This window comes from Schistocerca gregaria, chromosome 5 (genome assembly GCF_023897955.1).
Source record: "Schistocerca gregaria isolate iqSchGreg1 chromosome 5, iqSchGreg1.2, whole genome shotgun sequence".
In the NCBI taxonomy this organism is placed as follows: domain Eukaryota; kingdom Metazoa; phylum Arthropoda; class Insecta; order Orthoptera; family Acrididae; genus Schistocerca; species Schistocerca gregaria.
The window spans coordinates 461,917,734-461,933,695 of NC_064924.1; the positions used below are offsets into that span (position 1 = coordinate 461,917,734).

Here is a 15,962-nt window from a genome sequence, read left to right on the forward strand (position 1 = left end):
CCTCTTGTGACAGCAAGGTGTCATTGCAAATAAGGCACATCTCTTCCATCTCCACAATGCAAAATAATTGACCAGTTACTCAGGAACATGAAAGATGCAAAAGGAGCATCATTTATTTATTTTAGATACTGTATCAACCTGCATTTAAAGTATACCTAGCAACACACCAACACAAATAAATTTTTAGTTTATTCATAGTTTTTCAACTTAGAAATGTTAAAATAATATCAAAAGTGATAAAATATTGTGGACATTTTAAAGGTCCTTGTAGGCACAGATTTGTTATTTCAATAATAAATGCAACAAATAGGAAAATCCCAAGTGGTAGTCTCAGTATCAGGTTCCAGTTAAACAACGAAGTCCCCAAACTCATTGCTGTGAAAGCACCCTTTCAACATAAATTTCATTAACACCCTTTTGCCTGTTGTTTAAGATATTCATATGCCTTCTTGAGGAATACTCCTGTGATGAACTAAACATGTTTCCCTATCACCGGAGACTACTCATATATAATAGAAACTCTTAACATAAGATCTAAAAATATCTGCTTGAGAAACTGAAGGAAAATTCTAAGACAAAATCAGTCTGGCTAGTGAATAACCACACCTTACAGTAAATAAATTCAGATAACTCTGTTATTATTAGTGATAGCGAAAATGTGTTGGTATTGGTTTACAGCTCTAAGAATGTGTTACATAGTTAATGAAATAACACTGTCATTATGTTGCATAACTACCTAGTTATTGATAGACAAACTTCGAAAACGGTTGAAAAACTTTTTTTTTAATTTCTTTTATTTTTTATTTTAATTATTTTGTTAATATAACTCAGAAGAAATTTTAGATATATGTTAGATATTGCTACATAGACATTTTTCAACTATTTCTCTATAATTTGGTGCAAAAACTACCTTTTTGTGTTTATTGTATGGGAGTTTATAGCTGTTTAAAAGTTACAATAGAAATTCTTTTGGCAACCATACTGCTGACGTTTTAACCCCAATTCCACAGCCTGAAGCTTCGGGCACTTTTAATATGTTAGCTAAAACATCAAACTGAAGCTATTTCAAAAGGTTTCATCTCTCCCCTATTTTTTTCATACTCAGGCTCTTTTTTTTTGCATATAGTTACTGGCTTATCAAATAATAGGCCAGTAAAGCCTTAAGGGGGGACGTTGATGAAATTGACCAAATATGTCAATTTTCGATTTTTTATTTTTTTTATTTGTTAATACAACTCGTGAACAATAAGTTCCCAAAGTTTCAGTGTTGAAAGCGCATCTGAAGTGCCTGAAAATTAATTAAAAGTGTGATGCGGCCTCCCTGCCACGCCCATATTTTGAAGCAGCACTTCCATACCAGCTCAGTGACCTGTGTATTACTTTCAACCAAATATGTACGGCATACATATAGAAGACTGTGATAAACGTACTCTTTGGTTTTATAGATCATCTTTGGCCAATCCTGCACTTTTCAAAAAGTGTGTTCATGGCAAAACCCAAAATCCAATAAGTTCACTCATATGGAAACGATGCCCTAAAAACACATTTGCATTTGCTATAGTTGTCAGAATTGCAACTTATGATGCATTTATTGTATTTAATGATGGGAATGTCAGAAGGATGAAGGTATTAGAAAGAATGGGTTTCAAGATAGGAAATTTTACTCAAGACATCCTGAGAAAAATAGATTTACAGCATGTCTCTGCAGCTGAAAAGTCAGTTGAAAACCTGGGAAAGGAAAGAAGACAGACAACAAGAATCCAGAAGAGAAGCCTTGAAGGGAAAGATGACCCAGAGTACTTCTGAAGAAGTGACATAAGGAAAAAAGTTTGGTTGGACTTTAAATTGCTTTTCCTGAAAAGTTTATTTTTTAAAAGTTTATGTACCTTTTCCTCAGCTTCTATTTATGCTAGAATTATGAAATTTTGTACACACATTTCTGTAAACCTAATTCTGATTGCAATCTGAGATGGGGCAAAGTGCTTGAAATTTTGCATGAATTTAAAATTGTACTTGTGGAATTATAATTTAAAAATATGAAAATTCTCCAAGTTGACCTATTCCAAAAGCCTCATGAGAGAAGCTTACAACGTATAAAGAGATGAAACAGAGAAATTTTTGTAGAAATCTCTTGAATACTTTCTGAGAAAAAGGAACATAAATTATTTTTTGAAAACAAAACTTAAAACTTCATTTAAAAAATAGATGAATATATATATTATCAAAGGGTTTTATACGGTAAATATGTTACTTTCCTGTAAAGTGTGGTACAAAATTTTGTTGCCACATCTCCAAAACTGTGGATTTGGTGCATTTTTGAAATAGTGTGCGATTTCATCAACGTCCCCCACTTATAAAACATCAATCACTTTTATACATGAGACTGTCTTAATAAATATACACAAAACTGATTGATAATTTTATGGCTGCTAATGAGCTTGGCTGTGTTGCAGCCTCAGACAAAATAGCGGTGACAGCCACTGCCACCACAACAAAGACACACAGCTGAATACATAATGCCAGGACTGCAGTTCAACAGGTGTACTGAGGTGAGGGGTTGTGTCATGTGGGGTGGGTGATGCAGTTATAAGAAGTTGTGGTCGTGTTGAGGTTCTGTGTTACTTGTGTAAGGTACTTTATTCACCCCTATTGCTCAGTTTGAACCAAACTGTCATTTTAAATTTTAAAAGTGTACTTGTGCGTATGATTGTACGTGTTCTACTAAATTGTGTATGAAATCGAAAATAAAGAGAATATACCAAGGTATGTTTGAAACACATCATCCAAAAATTGAATACAAATTACACTACAAAACAAGTACCCAGTAACTATGCTCACACATTGAACCAACTGAAATATGTAACACAAATATGTGATCTTGCACTCATGTGGTTCTAGTCTGTTTAAGGCTGTGAACTCAAGCACTAGGGAAACAAGTGAATTTATATAAAGTATAAATTTCAACTGGTTTTTATTTGCTTTGTGCTTCAAAGTGAAATTATATGAAAACATCACCAGTGTGACCAGATACTGACTGTTCTTCAGGCATTAGTGTAGGTGTATAGTATCATCTGAAACGTTTACTCATATAGTTTATTTTAAAAAATGTGCTGATGCTGTCATATCATAAATTCTGTTATGAAACATTACTTTTCTTCAAATCATAAAGTAACTAACAAGAAACCTTTTTTCAGAGAGATGTTGTTGATCGTACGCCATCACTGAAATTGCTGTCTCAAATCCTAAAAGATCCTGACGTTCACCAGTTAGATCCAAATATTGTTGATCTTCTCCACTGGGTTCTCAAAGGGACACAACAACTTAAACGTATACCAAAAAAACAGGTTTGTTTAGTTTACTTTTACCATAGTGGTTTGTAATTGTATCACTAACAAAGTGTCATATTGCTTGCATGTTTATCCTTGAATTGAATATTTATGCGACTGATTTGTTTTCATTTATTTCATTGAGGAATATTTGTTTATCTGTTAGCGATGAAAGAGAGCAAAGTAAAACTATTCCTCTCAAGACATTATTCTAATTTCTTTCTTCTGGCTTGTATTTGTTGTCCACAATCTGTCAGCCACTTTCCTGTAACCATACAATATAGCAATTAAGAGATATTCAAAGTGCTCTAGGCACTGTGGCAAATGAAGTCAAAATCAGTGTACTGCTGTCATTGAAAGAAAATATCATTCATTCCACATCCTCATGTCTACACATGTTAATGGAGCCAAGTGCCAGTGACTTGTAAGAAAACATAGTGTTAGTATGGCAGACTGGACTAGCTACTGCACATTTCACTGCTCCAGGATCCATTGGGATTCATATGTCGTGCTACAACACCTAAATGTGGAGGCACAGGTTTTTCTCCTATGCCACTTCAAAAAGATATGGGGTGAAGGCTACTGTCCAGATCCATGGCAGGAGGCAATTCTGAATCCAGGGAAGTACAGTTTCTCTAATTAGCTGTAGGGGTGCTGTGCTTGCTACCTGTATAGGAAAGACCTTTGAGCAAATGTTAAACCAACAGCTAGTGAGGATTCTTGAAACCAGGAGGTTAAGCAGCCAATCTTAGTTTCGGAAATACCAGTCCACGCTAGATGACCTATTCCACATGGAAGAAGTGAAGCAACAGTCATTCCTAGGCAAACGGCAGTTTATTGGTATCGTCTTCAATCTGGAGAAAGCGTAATGTTGCCCATCAGCTTCATAAGTGGGACTTCTGTGGGTGTCTCTCCACACTGCTGTGATCCTTCATTGCTGAATGATACTTTGGTATCGAGTTGGTGCTGTGCACTCCAACTAATTCCCTCTGCAGAATGATGTTCCTCAGTGCATTCTTCTGAGCGTCATCCTTTTTGTTGTAGCAGTCAGTAGTACCTTTTCCACAAGGAACCCAGTCAAAAATTCCTTATTTGTGGATGATTTTGTGGCATTCTGTTCTTTCTCCCGTCTCATAAATACTATATGGCAACTATAGCTGAACCGTAGCAGGGTGGAGGATTAGGCTAATACTATTGGTTTTAATTCTCTACGGAGAAAAAAGAAACTGTTTGTGGTTTAACATTATTATGAAATGGATAGTTGCTACTCACCATATAGCGGCTGAGTCACATATAGGCACAACTAAGAAACTGTCAGCAAGGAAGCTTCTGTGCTATATGGTGAGTACCAACTACCCTTTTCATAATATTTTCATTATTTTCTCCTGGATTTTTCTTTGTGTTTATTTTAATTGTTCACATTAGTCTTTTGTGTTATCAGAAATTCAGATGAGGGCACCACCTTGGATTTTAAGACCGCAGTGTTATTCTTGAGCATTATCGTTAGTCAGAGAATAACATGGCTGCCACATTTCGATGATCTGAAATGTCTGAAGGCACCAAACATCGTAAAATGTTGCTGTGGTAAGAATCGAGTGGGAAGGAGGGCAGATCAGTCCAGTCTGCTCACATTCTATAGCACCTTTTTCTGCATGTGATGTGACTTTGGCAGCATAGTGTATGTATCAGATAGCTATTCTTTAAATAAGAAGTTGGATGCTGTCTCCATGAAGACATTAGACTTGCCACTGGGGCCTACCAAACCAGTCCTATTTGTAGCCATTGTGCAGAGGCTGGTGAGCCACCTCTTACCATTTAGCAAGAATTCCACATGGAGTGACATACAAAGTGAGGTCAATTTCCAAACATCTTGTTGTTGGTATTGGGACTAAAACTTCATACAATGGAGATCTGACATTCTCTCTATACGAAGGAATATCTTAAGTGACTTGGTGTCACAGACATACCATCTCTTAAAACGGGTGGAGTAAGTACCATCCCTGGATACTTGACAGGCCTACAGCTTAGACAGTTCAAAATAAAACAAGATTAACACTCTGCTTATAGTTTTAATATGGGTTTTTAAGGGTATAGGATTGGGTGTAAGGAATGAAACAGGAAGCTGCATGGTAGAATTTTGTACGGAGCATAAGCATAAGTTAATCATCACTGACACTTGCTGTAAGAATCATGAAGGATGGTTGTTGTATATGTGGAAGAGGCCTGGAGGCAACGAAAGGTTTCAGATAAATTATATAATGGTAAGATAGAGACGAACCAGGTTTTAAAATGTAAGACATTTCCTGGGGCAGATGTTGACTCCGACTACAATTTATTGTTTACCAACTATAGATTAAAGCTGAAGAAACTGCAAAAAGGTAAAAATTTAAGAAGATGGGACCTGGATAAACTGAAAGAACCAGAGGTTGTTGAGAGTTTTAGAAGGAGCATTAGGGAAGAGTTGACAAGAACTGGAGATAAGAATACAGTAGAAGAAGAATGTGTAGCTATAAGAGATGAAATAGGTAAGGCAGCAGAGGTTCAAATAGGCAGAAAGATGAGGCCTAATAGAAATCCTTGGAGAACACACTAGATATTAAATGTAATTGATGAAAGGAGAAAATATAAAAATCCAGTAATTGAAGCAAGTGAAAAGGAAAACCAATGTCTCAAAAATTAGATCAACAGGAAGTGTAAAATGGCTAAGCAGGAATGGCTAGAGGGCAAATGTAAGGATGTAGAAACACATAACACTAGGGATAAGATGGGTGCTGCCTATTTGAAAATTAGAGAGACTTTTGGAGAAAAGAAAACCACATCTATGAATATCAAATCAGCTGGAAAATCAGTCCTAACCAAAGAAGGGAAAGCAGAAAGGTATAAGTAGTATATAGAGGGTCAATAAAAGGGCGACGTACTTGAGGGCAATATCGTGGAAGTGGAAGAGGATGTAGATGAAGATGAAATGGGAGAGATATGATACTGCGCGAAGAATTTGGCAGACCACTGAAAGACTGAAGTCGAAACAAGGGCCCGGGAGTAGACAACATTCCATTGGAATTACTGACAGCTTCAGGAGTGCCAGCCCAGCCATGACAAAACTCTACCATCTGATGAACAAGATGTATGAGACAGTCGAAATACCCTCAGACTTCAAGAAGAATACAATAATTCCAATCCCAAAGAAAGCAGGTGTTGACAGGTCTGAAAATTACCAAACTATCAGTTGGGTGAGTCACAGGTGCAAAATACTAACATGAATTTTTTACAGACGAATGGAACAACTGGTCAAAGCCAACCTCGGGGAAGATCAGTTTGTATTCCATAGAAATGCTGGAACACACGAGGCAATACTGACCCTACGACTCATCTTAGAAAATAGATTAAGGAAAAGCAAACCTACATTTTAGCATTTGTAGATGTAGAGGAAGGTTTTGACAATGTAGACTGGAATACTCTCTTTGAAATTCTGGGGGTGGCAGGGGTAAAATACAGGGAGTGAAAGGCTATTTACAATTTGTACACAAACCAGATGGCTGTTATAAGAGTCGAGGGACACGAATGGGAAGCAGTGGTGGAGAAGGCAGTGAGACAGAGTTATATGCTATCCCTGATGTTCAATCTGTACATTGAACAAGCAGTAAAAGAAACTAAAGAAAAATTTGGAACAAGGGAGAAGAAATAAAAACCTTGAGATTTGCTGCTGATATTGTAATTCTGTCAGAGATGGCAAAGGACCTGGAAGAGCAGTTGAATGGAATGGAGAGGATCTTGAAAAGAAGATATAAGATGAACATAAAAAAAAAAACTAGGATCACGGAATGTAGTCAAATTATATTAAGTGATGCTGAGGGAATTTGATTAGGAAGTTAGGCACTTAAAGTAGTAGAGGAGTTGTGCTATTTGGACAGCAAAATAACTGATGATGGTTGAAATAGAGAGAATTTGAAATGTAGGCTGGTGATGGCAAAGAAAGTGTTTCTGAAGAAGAGAAATTTGTTAACATCGAGTATGGATCTAAGCATCAGGAATTCTTTCCTTGAAGTATTTGTTTGGAGTGTTGGCATGTATGGACGTGAAATGTGGACGATTAACAGTTTAGACAATCTAGAATAGAAGCATTTGAAATGTGGTACTGCGCCGTGAAGACCCACCTCAGTGTTGGGGTGGTACCCTCTTGACAGTGGCCCATATTCTTCTGCTATGTCCTTCTTTGGCTGCCCTACAACTTCATCTTCGGTTGCCGGACTCATTATCATTGATTTTAGCAGACAACGCCTCATTGGCTGATTTTGTTTTACATATCATCTGTGAGGGTGGGTTTTATCATTTGATCTGAGTTTTACCACCTGTTCTTTGTCCCTCTGTGTCCTCCATCCTAGTGCTTTTATGGTAAGGTTTTAATGTGTTGCAGATTGGCTGGCTTGGTCAGCCACTGTAATCTGCTTCCTTGTTTTACTCTCTTCTAACTGCTTCTTGCATCTCTCTGTTGTTCTCTTGTCCTCTTTTGTTCCTTTCAGTGTTCGTTGCCTTTCCTTCGTTCTTGTGGTCTTTCCTTTCTTTTCATTTTGTGTTATATGTCTTGTCTATTTTATTCTCACTTGTGGCATTGTTTAGGAACAAGGGATCGCAGACCTCGTAGTTTGGTCCCTTTCCCCCTCTTACCAACCAACCAACCAACCACCCGCCCGGTTGCCACTCCCACCATGTGCTGCTCTTCGCAGTCTGGCTTCAGCAGCCAGAGATTATGGTCAGTGTGTGTGTGTGTGTGTGTGTGTGTGTGTGTGTGTGTGTGTGTGTGTGTGTGTGTGTGTGTATGAGAGAGAGAGAGAGAGAGTGCGCACACATGCATGTGTATTTTCGACGAAGGCCTAGTTGCCCGAAAGCTCTCTTTTTGACGGGCTTTGTGTTGTTGTTATCTGTGACTCAGCATCTCTGCTGTAATTTTTTGAAACATTTACTGTAACATACTTCATTTTAGACTGACTGGGAGAGAAATGGAAAAACACGCAAAAACTGGCATGCTGTGCAAAGCAACATCGTGGCTCCTGAAGAGTATGACATGACTAATCGTTCATTTTGTCCAGATGCTGCATAATTATGTAGGTGTGCCTTGTTATCATTGTCATGGTGTAGGTGCCAAGAAATTTGACCCAGTTAGGGGCATTTTCACCACAAGTGTTCACTTGAGATCTTGAAAATTGGTAAATGATGGATTCCAGTAACTATGGCACACATTTTATTATAAGTTGAATAGATAAAGCAGCAGAAGGAAAACACACACATAAAAAAAGATTTTAGTTGTGCAAGCTTTCTGAGCCAGTGGCTCCTTCCAGCAGGCATATCTTGCATACCTACAGCCTTTTTTATATGTATTTTCTCATGCCACTGCTTGCTGAGCAGATTTTTTATCTAGCCAGTTACATTATGTTGTTGAAAGTTGATTATTTTCCTTGTTACACATTTTATTATGTAACACACTTATTGTTACCTAGTGCTAACAAGTATTTATTTGTTTGTCTAGATATATTGAATTTAGTGTACTGTCTATGCGAGTTTCTTGCTTTGCAGTTTTATAACATGTGTGTTTGTGTGATCTGGAATACAATGAAAAACATGGTTACAAGAAATCCCCAATTTATTAGGTCATGGAGTATTCAGAGAGATTTCAGGCTTGCAGCTGGTTGTTGTAAACTTCATTGAACGACATTTCGGCTGGACAACTGCCAGCCATCTTCATGCGAGCCAAACAAGGACTAACAAAGACATTCTCTGCTCCATCTTATATAGTGCGCTGATGGTACTGTCGTGCATGCGTTAAAGTCGCAGAGACTGAAGGACCACACCGCCCAGTGACAGCGCCCTCACTGGTGAAACTGCAAGACTCAGCTGCCATCAGTATTGTCGCTGGCCGCAGCTATCGAAGTTTTCTGGTGTCTTCGTCTCGAGCAAATTTTGGTGATGACAGGATTCCGCACGTTATTCAATTGGTAACCATTGTCACGGTTCATTATGTTTCCCTCGATGTGTATTTCAACGGATTTTTTGATAATGGAGTCCCAAAAAGTTGTTGCTGTGGCCAAAATTGAAGTTTTGTCGTACTCCATTGAATGTCGGTTGGAAATACAATGTTCCGCAATTGCAGACTTACTGGGTGGCAGTAGGCAAGTGCAACGTTGATGATCCGTACAGCATTCTTCCACTGTATGTGTTGTCTGTCCTATATAGGCCATACCACATTGACACGGAATTTTGTAAATTCCCACCTTCTGCAGTAACAAATCATCCTTCATCGATCCCAGCAAATCTGAAATCTTAGAAGGTGGACGAAAAACCACTTTCACATGAAAATTATTAAGAATCCTCGCTATTTTGAAGGAGATATTTCAAACGAAGGGAAGAAAAGCTAGGGACTTGGCTAGTGCGTTCTCCTCTTCATCCACTTCCCGGTTCCTGGCTCTAGTTGAGAAGGCCCTGTTAATTTGCCGGGTCGAGTATCCATTGTCTCTGAACACCGTCCTCAAATGTGCAAGTTCCTTGGGCAAATTCTCTGCATCTGACACTGTATGTGCCCTGTGAACAAGGGTTTGAAGTACACTCACGGTTTGGGATGGGTGATGGCAACTTGAAGAATGCAAGTACAAATCAGTGTGTGTGGGCTTACGATAAACAGAATGTCCCACTGAGTCATCACTCATCCATTTAATCAAAGCATCCGGGGGAAGGCAACCATCTTTCTCTAGTTCCGTAGTAAATCGAATATTCTCATGGATGGAGTTAAGATGATGAAAAAACTCCATTAACTTTTCTTCTCCATCGGGATACACTATGGAAGTATCATGGACATATCTCCAAAAAACAGTTGGTTTACAAACTGCTGATTCAAGTGCTCTTTCCTCAAAATCCTCCATAAAAAGGTTAGTCACTATAGGAGACATTGGGCTGCCCATGGCAACACCATCGGACTGTTCAAAAATATTCCTGGTTAAACATAATATTAGTTTAGGAAAGAGCATGCCAAAACAAAGCATTGATGTCCGATTCAAACTGTTGACCAATTAGTGCCAAGGAATCTGCAAAAGGTACTTTTGTGAAAAGGGAAACTACATCAAAACTCACTAGAAGATCTGAACTACTGAAGTCTATTGATAAAATCAGCAGAGTTCTGTATATGATGTAAACAATTTGCCAACAAATGGTCTCAGCAAAGAAGCTATATGTTTCGCTAAATTATTTGTGGGTGGGTCAATATTAATCACTGTAGGCTGTAAAGGCAGACCTTCTTTATGTACTTTAAGAAGACTATACAGTCTCGATGGTATGCTGCCAGGTGGTCTTAACTGCTTGATGGTCTCTGGAGATAACGGGGAAGAGTTCAAAAGTGCACACATCTTCTGTTGCACACGTGCTGTTGGGTGTTGATCAGTTTTCCTATCATAGTATCACTAAGTAGACTATACATCTCCAAATGCCTTCAGCACCACTATTTCTTGAGGGTTCTGCAGTGCAGCCCTTTCTTGGGCGGTTATATTACTGCGTTGGGGAGGAGCTTACAGGAGAACCCGACCAGTTTCCCTTCTTATTTCTTCAGCAGTGTCCATAGGAAGCCGGCATACAGCATGTTGAACACCACTTATGAGACTTATAAGAGGTACTGCACTTGATATAGGTGCGAAATTAAGACCTCTGCCAAAAACTGACAGCATTGTATCATCTAAAATCTTCTCCATGAAATAAACAACAGAACGTCATGCAGTTATTTCATGTGGCATCGGATGTTGTGGCACCAAGCGATCAAATTTAGACATCTGCCGGTAACTTATGTACCCAGTTGAACTTGGCTGAGGTCACTTCATCCTCCCGGTCCCATGATATTAGAGAAAGAAGTATTACAATCTTAAAGAGTAGATGGAACAATTCTTCTGTAATGGGGTCTTAATTTTGCACCTACACCAAGTGCAGTACCTCTTGTAAGTTTCGTCAGTGGGGTTGAACAGCCTGTACATCACCTTCCTAAGGACACTGCTGAAGAAATAAGAAGGGAAACTGGTCGGGTTCTCCTGAAAGCTCCTCCCCAAAGCTGTAACATAACTGCTGAAGAAAGGGCTGCACTGCAGAACCTTTGAGATCTGGAAATAGTGGTGCTGAAGGCTGATAAAGGTATTCTACAGTTTTGTTACCTCGTGGGTTGTATTTGGAGAAGATGTATAATCTACTTAGTGATACAATGTATAGGCGGATTGATCAAGACCCAAAAGCATGTGTGCAGTTTTGAAATCTTCCTTGTTATCTCCAGAGACCATCAGCATTTAAGACCACATGGCAGCATACCACTGAGACTGTATGGTCTTCCTAAAGTACATAAAGATGATCTGCTTTTATGGCCTATAGTGATGCAACCACATATGATTTAGCCAAACGTCTAGCTTCTTTGCTGAGACCATTTGTTGGCAAATGTTCGCATAATATATGGAACGCTGCTGATTTTATCAGTATACTGTGCGCTCTCCATTTAAGTAGTTCGATCTTATAGTGAGTTCTAATGTAGTTTCCCTTTCCACAAAAGTACCTCTTGCGGATTCCGTGACGTTAATTGATCAACAGTTGGAATCGGACATCACTGCTTTGTTTCGACATGCTCTTTCCTCCTCTGTCTCCTCTTGTGGCTAAGCTTTTTATGGAGGATTTTGAGGAAAGAGCACTTGAATCAGCAGTTTGTAAGCCAACTGTCTTTGGAGATATGTCCATGATACTTTCATACTGTGGCCCCATGGAGAAGAAAAGTTAATGGAGTTTTTTCATTGTCTTAACTCCATCCATGAGAATATTTGATTTACTCTGGAACTAGAGAAAGATGGTTGCCTTCCCCCGGATGCTTTGATTAAATGGATGAGTGATGACTCGGTGGGACATTCTGTTTATCGTAAGCCCACACACACTGATTTGTACTTGCATTCTTCAAGTTGCCATCACCCATACCAAACTGTGAGTGTACTTCAAACCCTTGTTCACAGGGCACATACAGTGTCAGATGCAGAGAATTTGCCCAAGGAACTTGTACATTTGAGGACTGTGTTCAGAGACAATGGATACTCGACCCAGCAAATTAACAGGGCCTTCTCAACTAGAGCCAGGAACCGGGAAGTGGATGAAGAGGAGAACGCACTAGCCAAGTCCCTAGCTTTTCTTCCCTTCGTTTGAAATATCTCCTTCAAAATAGCGAGGATTCTTAATAATTTTCATGTGAAAGTGGTTTTTCGTCCACCTTCTAAGATTTCAGATTTACTGGGATCGATGAAGGATGATTTGTTACTGCAGAAGGTGGGAATTTACAAAATTCCGTGTCAGTGTGGTATGGCCTATATAGGACAGACAACACATACAGTGGAAGAATGCTGTACGGATCATCAACATTGCACTTGCCTACTGCCACCCAGTAAGTCTGCAATTGCGGAACATTGTATTTCCAACCGACATTCAATGGAGTACGACAAAACTTCAATTTTGGCCACAGCAACAACTTTTTGGGACCCATTATCAAAGAATCCGTTGAAATACACATCGCGGGAAATCTAATGAACCATGACAATGGTTACCAATTAAATAATTAAATAACGTGCGGAATCCTGTCATCACCGAAATTTGCTGGAGACGAAGGTGCCAGAAGACATTGATAGCTGCGGCCAGCGACAATACTGAAGGCAGCTTAGTCTTGCAGTTCCACCAGTGAGGGCGCTGTCTCTGGGCAGTGTGGTCCTTCAGCCTCTGCGACTTCAGTGCATGTGCGGCAATATGGTCAGCGCACTATATAAGACGGAGCGGAGTATGTCTTTGTCAGTCCTCATTCGGCTCACCTGAAGATGGCTGGCAGTTGTCCAGCCGAAATATCGTGCATGAAGTTTACAACGACCAGCTGCAAGCCCAAAATCTCTTTGAACTGTTGATTCGCCGTTTTAAATTTTACAGGTCATGGAATGACAGGGTACAGAACAGGTACAGACTAGAGATGAGTACAGATAGACAGGTACACACAATTGACTATTATGAACTTGTTGACATTTACAGACTGGTGACGGGTACAGTGTGCCAGCTATAGCCCATGCACTTCAGTATAAAGAGCATTTACACACCAGAGGATGCTGGCTTTCTGCTGCAGGTGACTTGGGTGCTGGACCATGATTGGTGACCTCTGGTGGGGATCTGGAGCAGCTAAACGGTACTCTACTCAAACTGTGTGATGTGTACCACAGTGATGTGTACCACAGTATGTGTATCGCATACCACAGTATGGTTATTACACCCCTCCTTTCTTGGGTGGGAAGAGTGACCAGATTCCCATTCCCTTATGAGCTGCTGATGGACGACTCATCCATAGTGTCAGAAGCAGTTGTCCTGGACGTGTGAGCAGGGGTGGTAGGGCATGGAGTGTGGCCCTGCACCTTTCTCCCCTCTAGGAATGTCCGGTGGAATACCCCAGCAACACTAGGCAAGAGTCATCCCAACGTTTTGTAAGATGGGGAGCTGTGGTGTCCAGTGGGAGAGTAGGCAGCAGTGGTAGGAAGCAACAGGCACCCATCCTCAAGCTGGAGGTGCCCATGTCAGTGTGGGAGGTGCCCGCTTGGTACAGGAGGTGCCTGGATCAGTGTGGGAGGAGTCCACATAGGTGCTGGAGGTGCCTCTGTAGGGTAAGAGGTGACCGCTTAGGTGCAGATGGCGCCTGCAGAGGAGCAGGATGTGCATGTGGCGGTGTAGGAGGTGTCTGGGGTGGTGCCGGAGTTACCTGGAGGTACCCGCATCATTGCATAAATCATCTGCATTGGGGTGAGAGGTGACTGTGTCTGTGCAGGAGGGCGTGCAGCTGGCGAGGGGGCATCCGTGTCACTGCAGGAGGTGCCTGCAGCAGAATAGGAGGTGCCTGTGTCATTGGAAGAGGCATTCAGAGGCCTTACTGTGTTGTCTGCATGAGGGTGATTCACCGGCAGGAAGGTGGGCGGGCACAGCTGGGGCGATGTGCTGCCATACGGAACTGTGAGGGCATTGGATGTTATGGTGGAAGCAAGAATCGTAAAAAAAATGAGCCAAAAAATCACTGTACAAGGGAAGCCTTTGACCAAAAAAATGTATGACAGTGCCGCAAAAGTTGCATCTACTACAGTAGACAAACAACAAATAATATAAGGAAGAATGGAGGGCATCAAACAACCAACAAATGCCTGAAGAACATTCAATAAAAGTGATAAATATTCTGTCGCAAGCTACTGTTTGTGCTACCAACTGTGGATTGTGGCAGGCCACAACCAAGAATAGGAAAATAATATTTAGTGTAGCTTGTCAGACAGTGTTTGATGGGACCCAATGATAGGGAGCCCAGCCAAGCAGGCAGTTGAGAGTTGAAGAGTGAAACAGCTACTCCGGTGTCCACATGCAGCTCTCTCATATTTTACAAAGCAAGAGGGAAGTGTCCATGGTGCTGTCTTCATCATTGTCGATGGTGGAGTTGTCCATTGCAGCGAGGTTTCCTGGCTGGGATTGCAGCAGCTTCCTCTTCACCTGGCAGGCTTGTTGTGCCGATCCGATGTGTTCCATGAAAAGCAACAATGCCATCCTTCACCGCTTTGATTGGGCATTGCAGAAAACAGCAGTCAAGGACGAATCCCAACAAGAAGGAATGCACTGATGAATGGCTTCGTTGGGTGTGAGGTAGGGCATTGCATCCCTGAAACATGGTGAGATCATTGGATGTGATGGGGTTCAAGAAAGAAAAAGACACTGGGACTGATGCAGTGGAGTGTGTAACTTGGAAAAAGTCAGGGTGCCTGAGCAATGAGAAGAATACCGCAGGCTCAGTGTGACCACAAGGAAGAGCATAGCCAGTCTTGAAAAGGGGGTCAATGAATGAAGAGATGGAGACGGAGACCTGGTCCTGAAAAGGAGGCCTCTGAGCAGAACATCTAAGAGAGGAAGGCCGGATCTTGAAACGGTCTACTACAATGAAGAGAGGAAGGCCTGGTCCTGTAAAGGAAGCCAATGAACGTAACGCAGGAGCAGGTCATTCCTGAAAAGGAGGCTATAACAAAAACAAAATGCTACCAGTGTCCATGTCCGTTACTCGAAAGACGACAAAGGTGTTGGTGGAGCTGTAGGCACAAGCTTGCCAAACCCGAAATGTGATGGAAGTGGAGGCAGAGTCATGTGGCAGAGACTTTCCAATCTGTGGTAGAGACTTGCCAATTTGTAGAATTGTTGTCAGATGGAGGAAGACTGTGATGGTCCACTGAAAAACAGTGGAATCTGTACTGTCAGTGTAGCCATGAAGTGGTCAAAGGCAGCCATATATAGTTGCTTTTGCTGTAGAAGCACAGGGAAAAACAATCACCATAGTTGTGCTCGCACAAGTTTCTAAGTGGAGCACAGGAAAGGACCAAAGCTTGACTTGCCGCCACTTGTGATGTGACTTCAGAACACAATGAAAAATGCAACTAGATGAAATCCTTAGTTTATTAGGCCATGGAGTGACAATTTAATGGTCATTAGGCCAAGGAGTGACTGTGTACAGAACTGGTACAGGCAAGAGATGACTGAATACAGATACATAGAGGTGAGTGATGAATGCAGGCTTGTTGATACTTACAGACT

The 15,962-nt window shown here is 40.8% G+C and overlaps 1 protein-coding gene across 3 annotated transcripts in view; it reads left to right on the forward strand.

The window, feature by feature from the left end:
* LOC126273197 (protein mono-ADP-ribosyltransferase PARP16) overlaps positions 1-15,962 on the forward strand; it is a 48,084-nt gene that overhangs the window by 15,654 nt on the left and 16,468 nt on the right. For all 3 annotated transcript variants that reach the window (XM_049976729.1, XM_049976732.1, XM_049976730.1), the window contains exon 2: positions 3,195-3,344. In XM_049976729.1, coding sequence (XP_049832686.1) covers positions 3,195-3,344 — 150 coding nt within the window. The remainder of the gene's footprint in view (positions 1-3,194; positions 3,345-15,962) is intronic.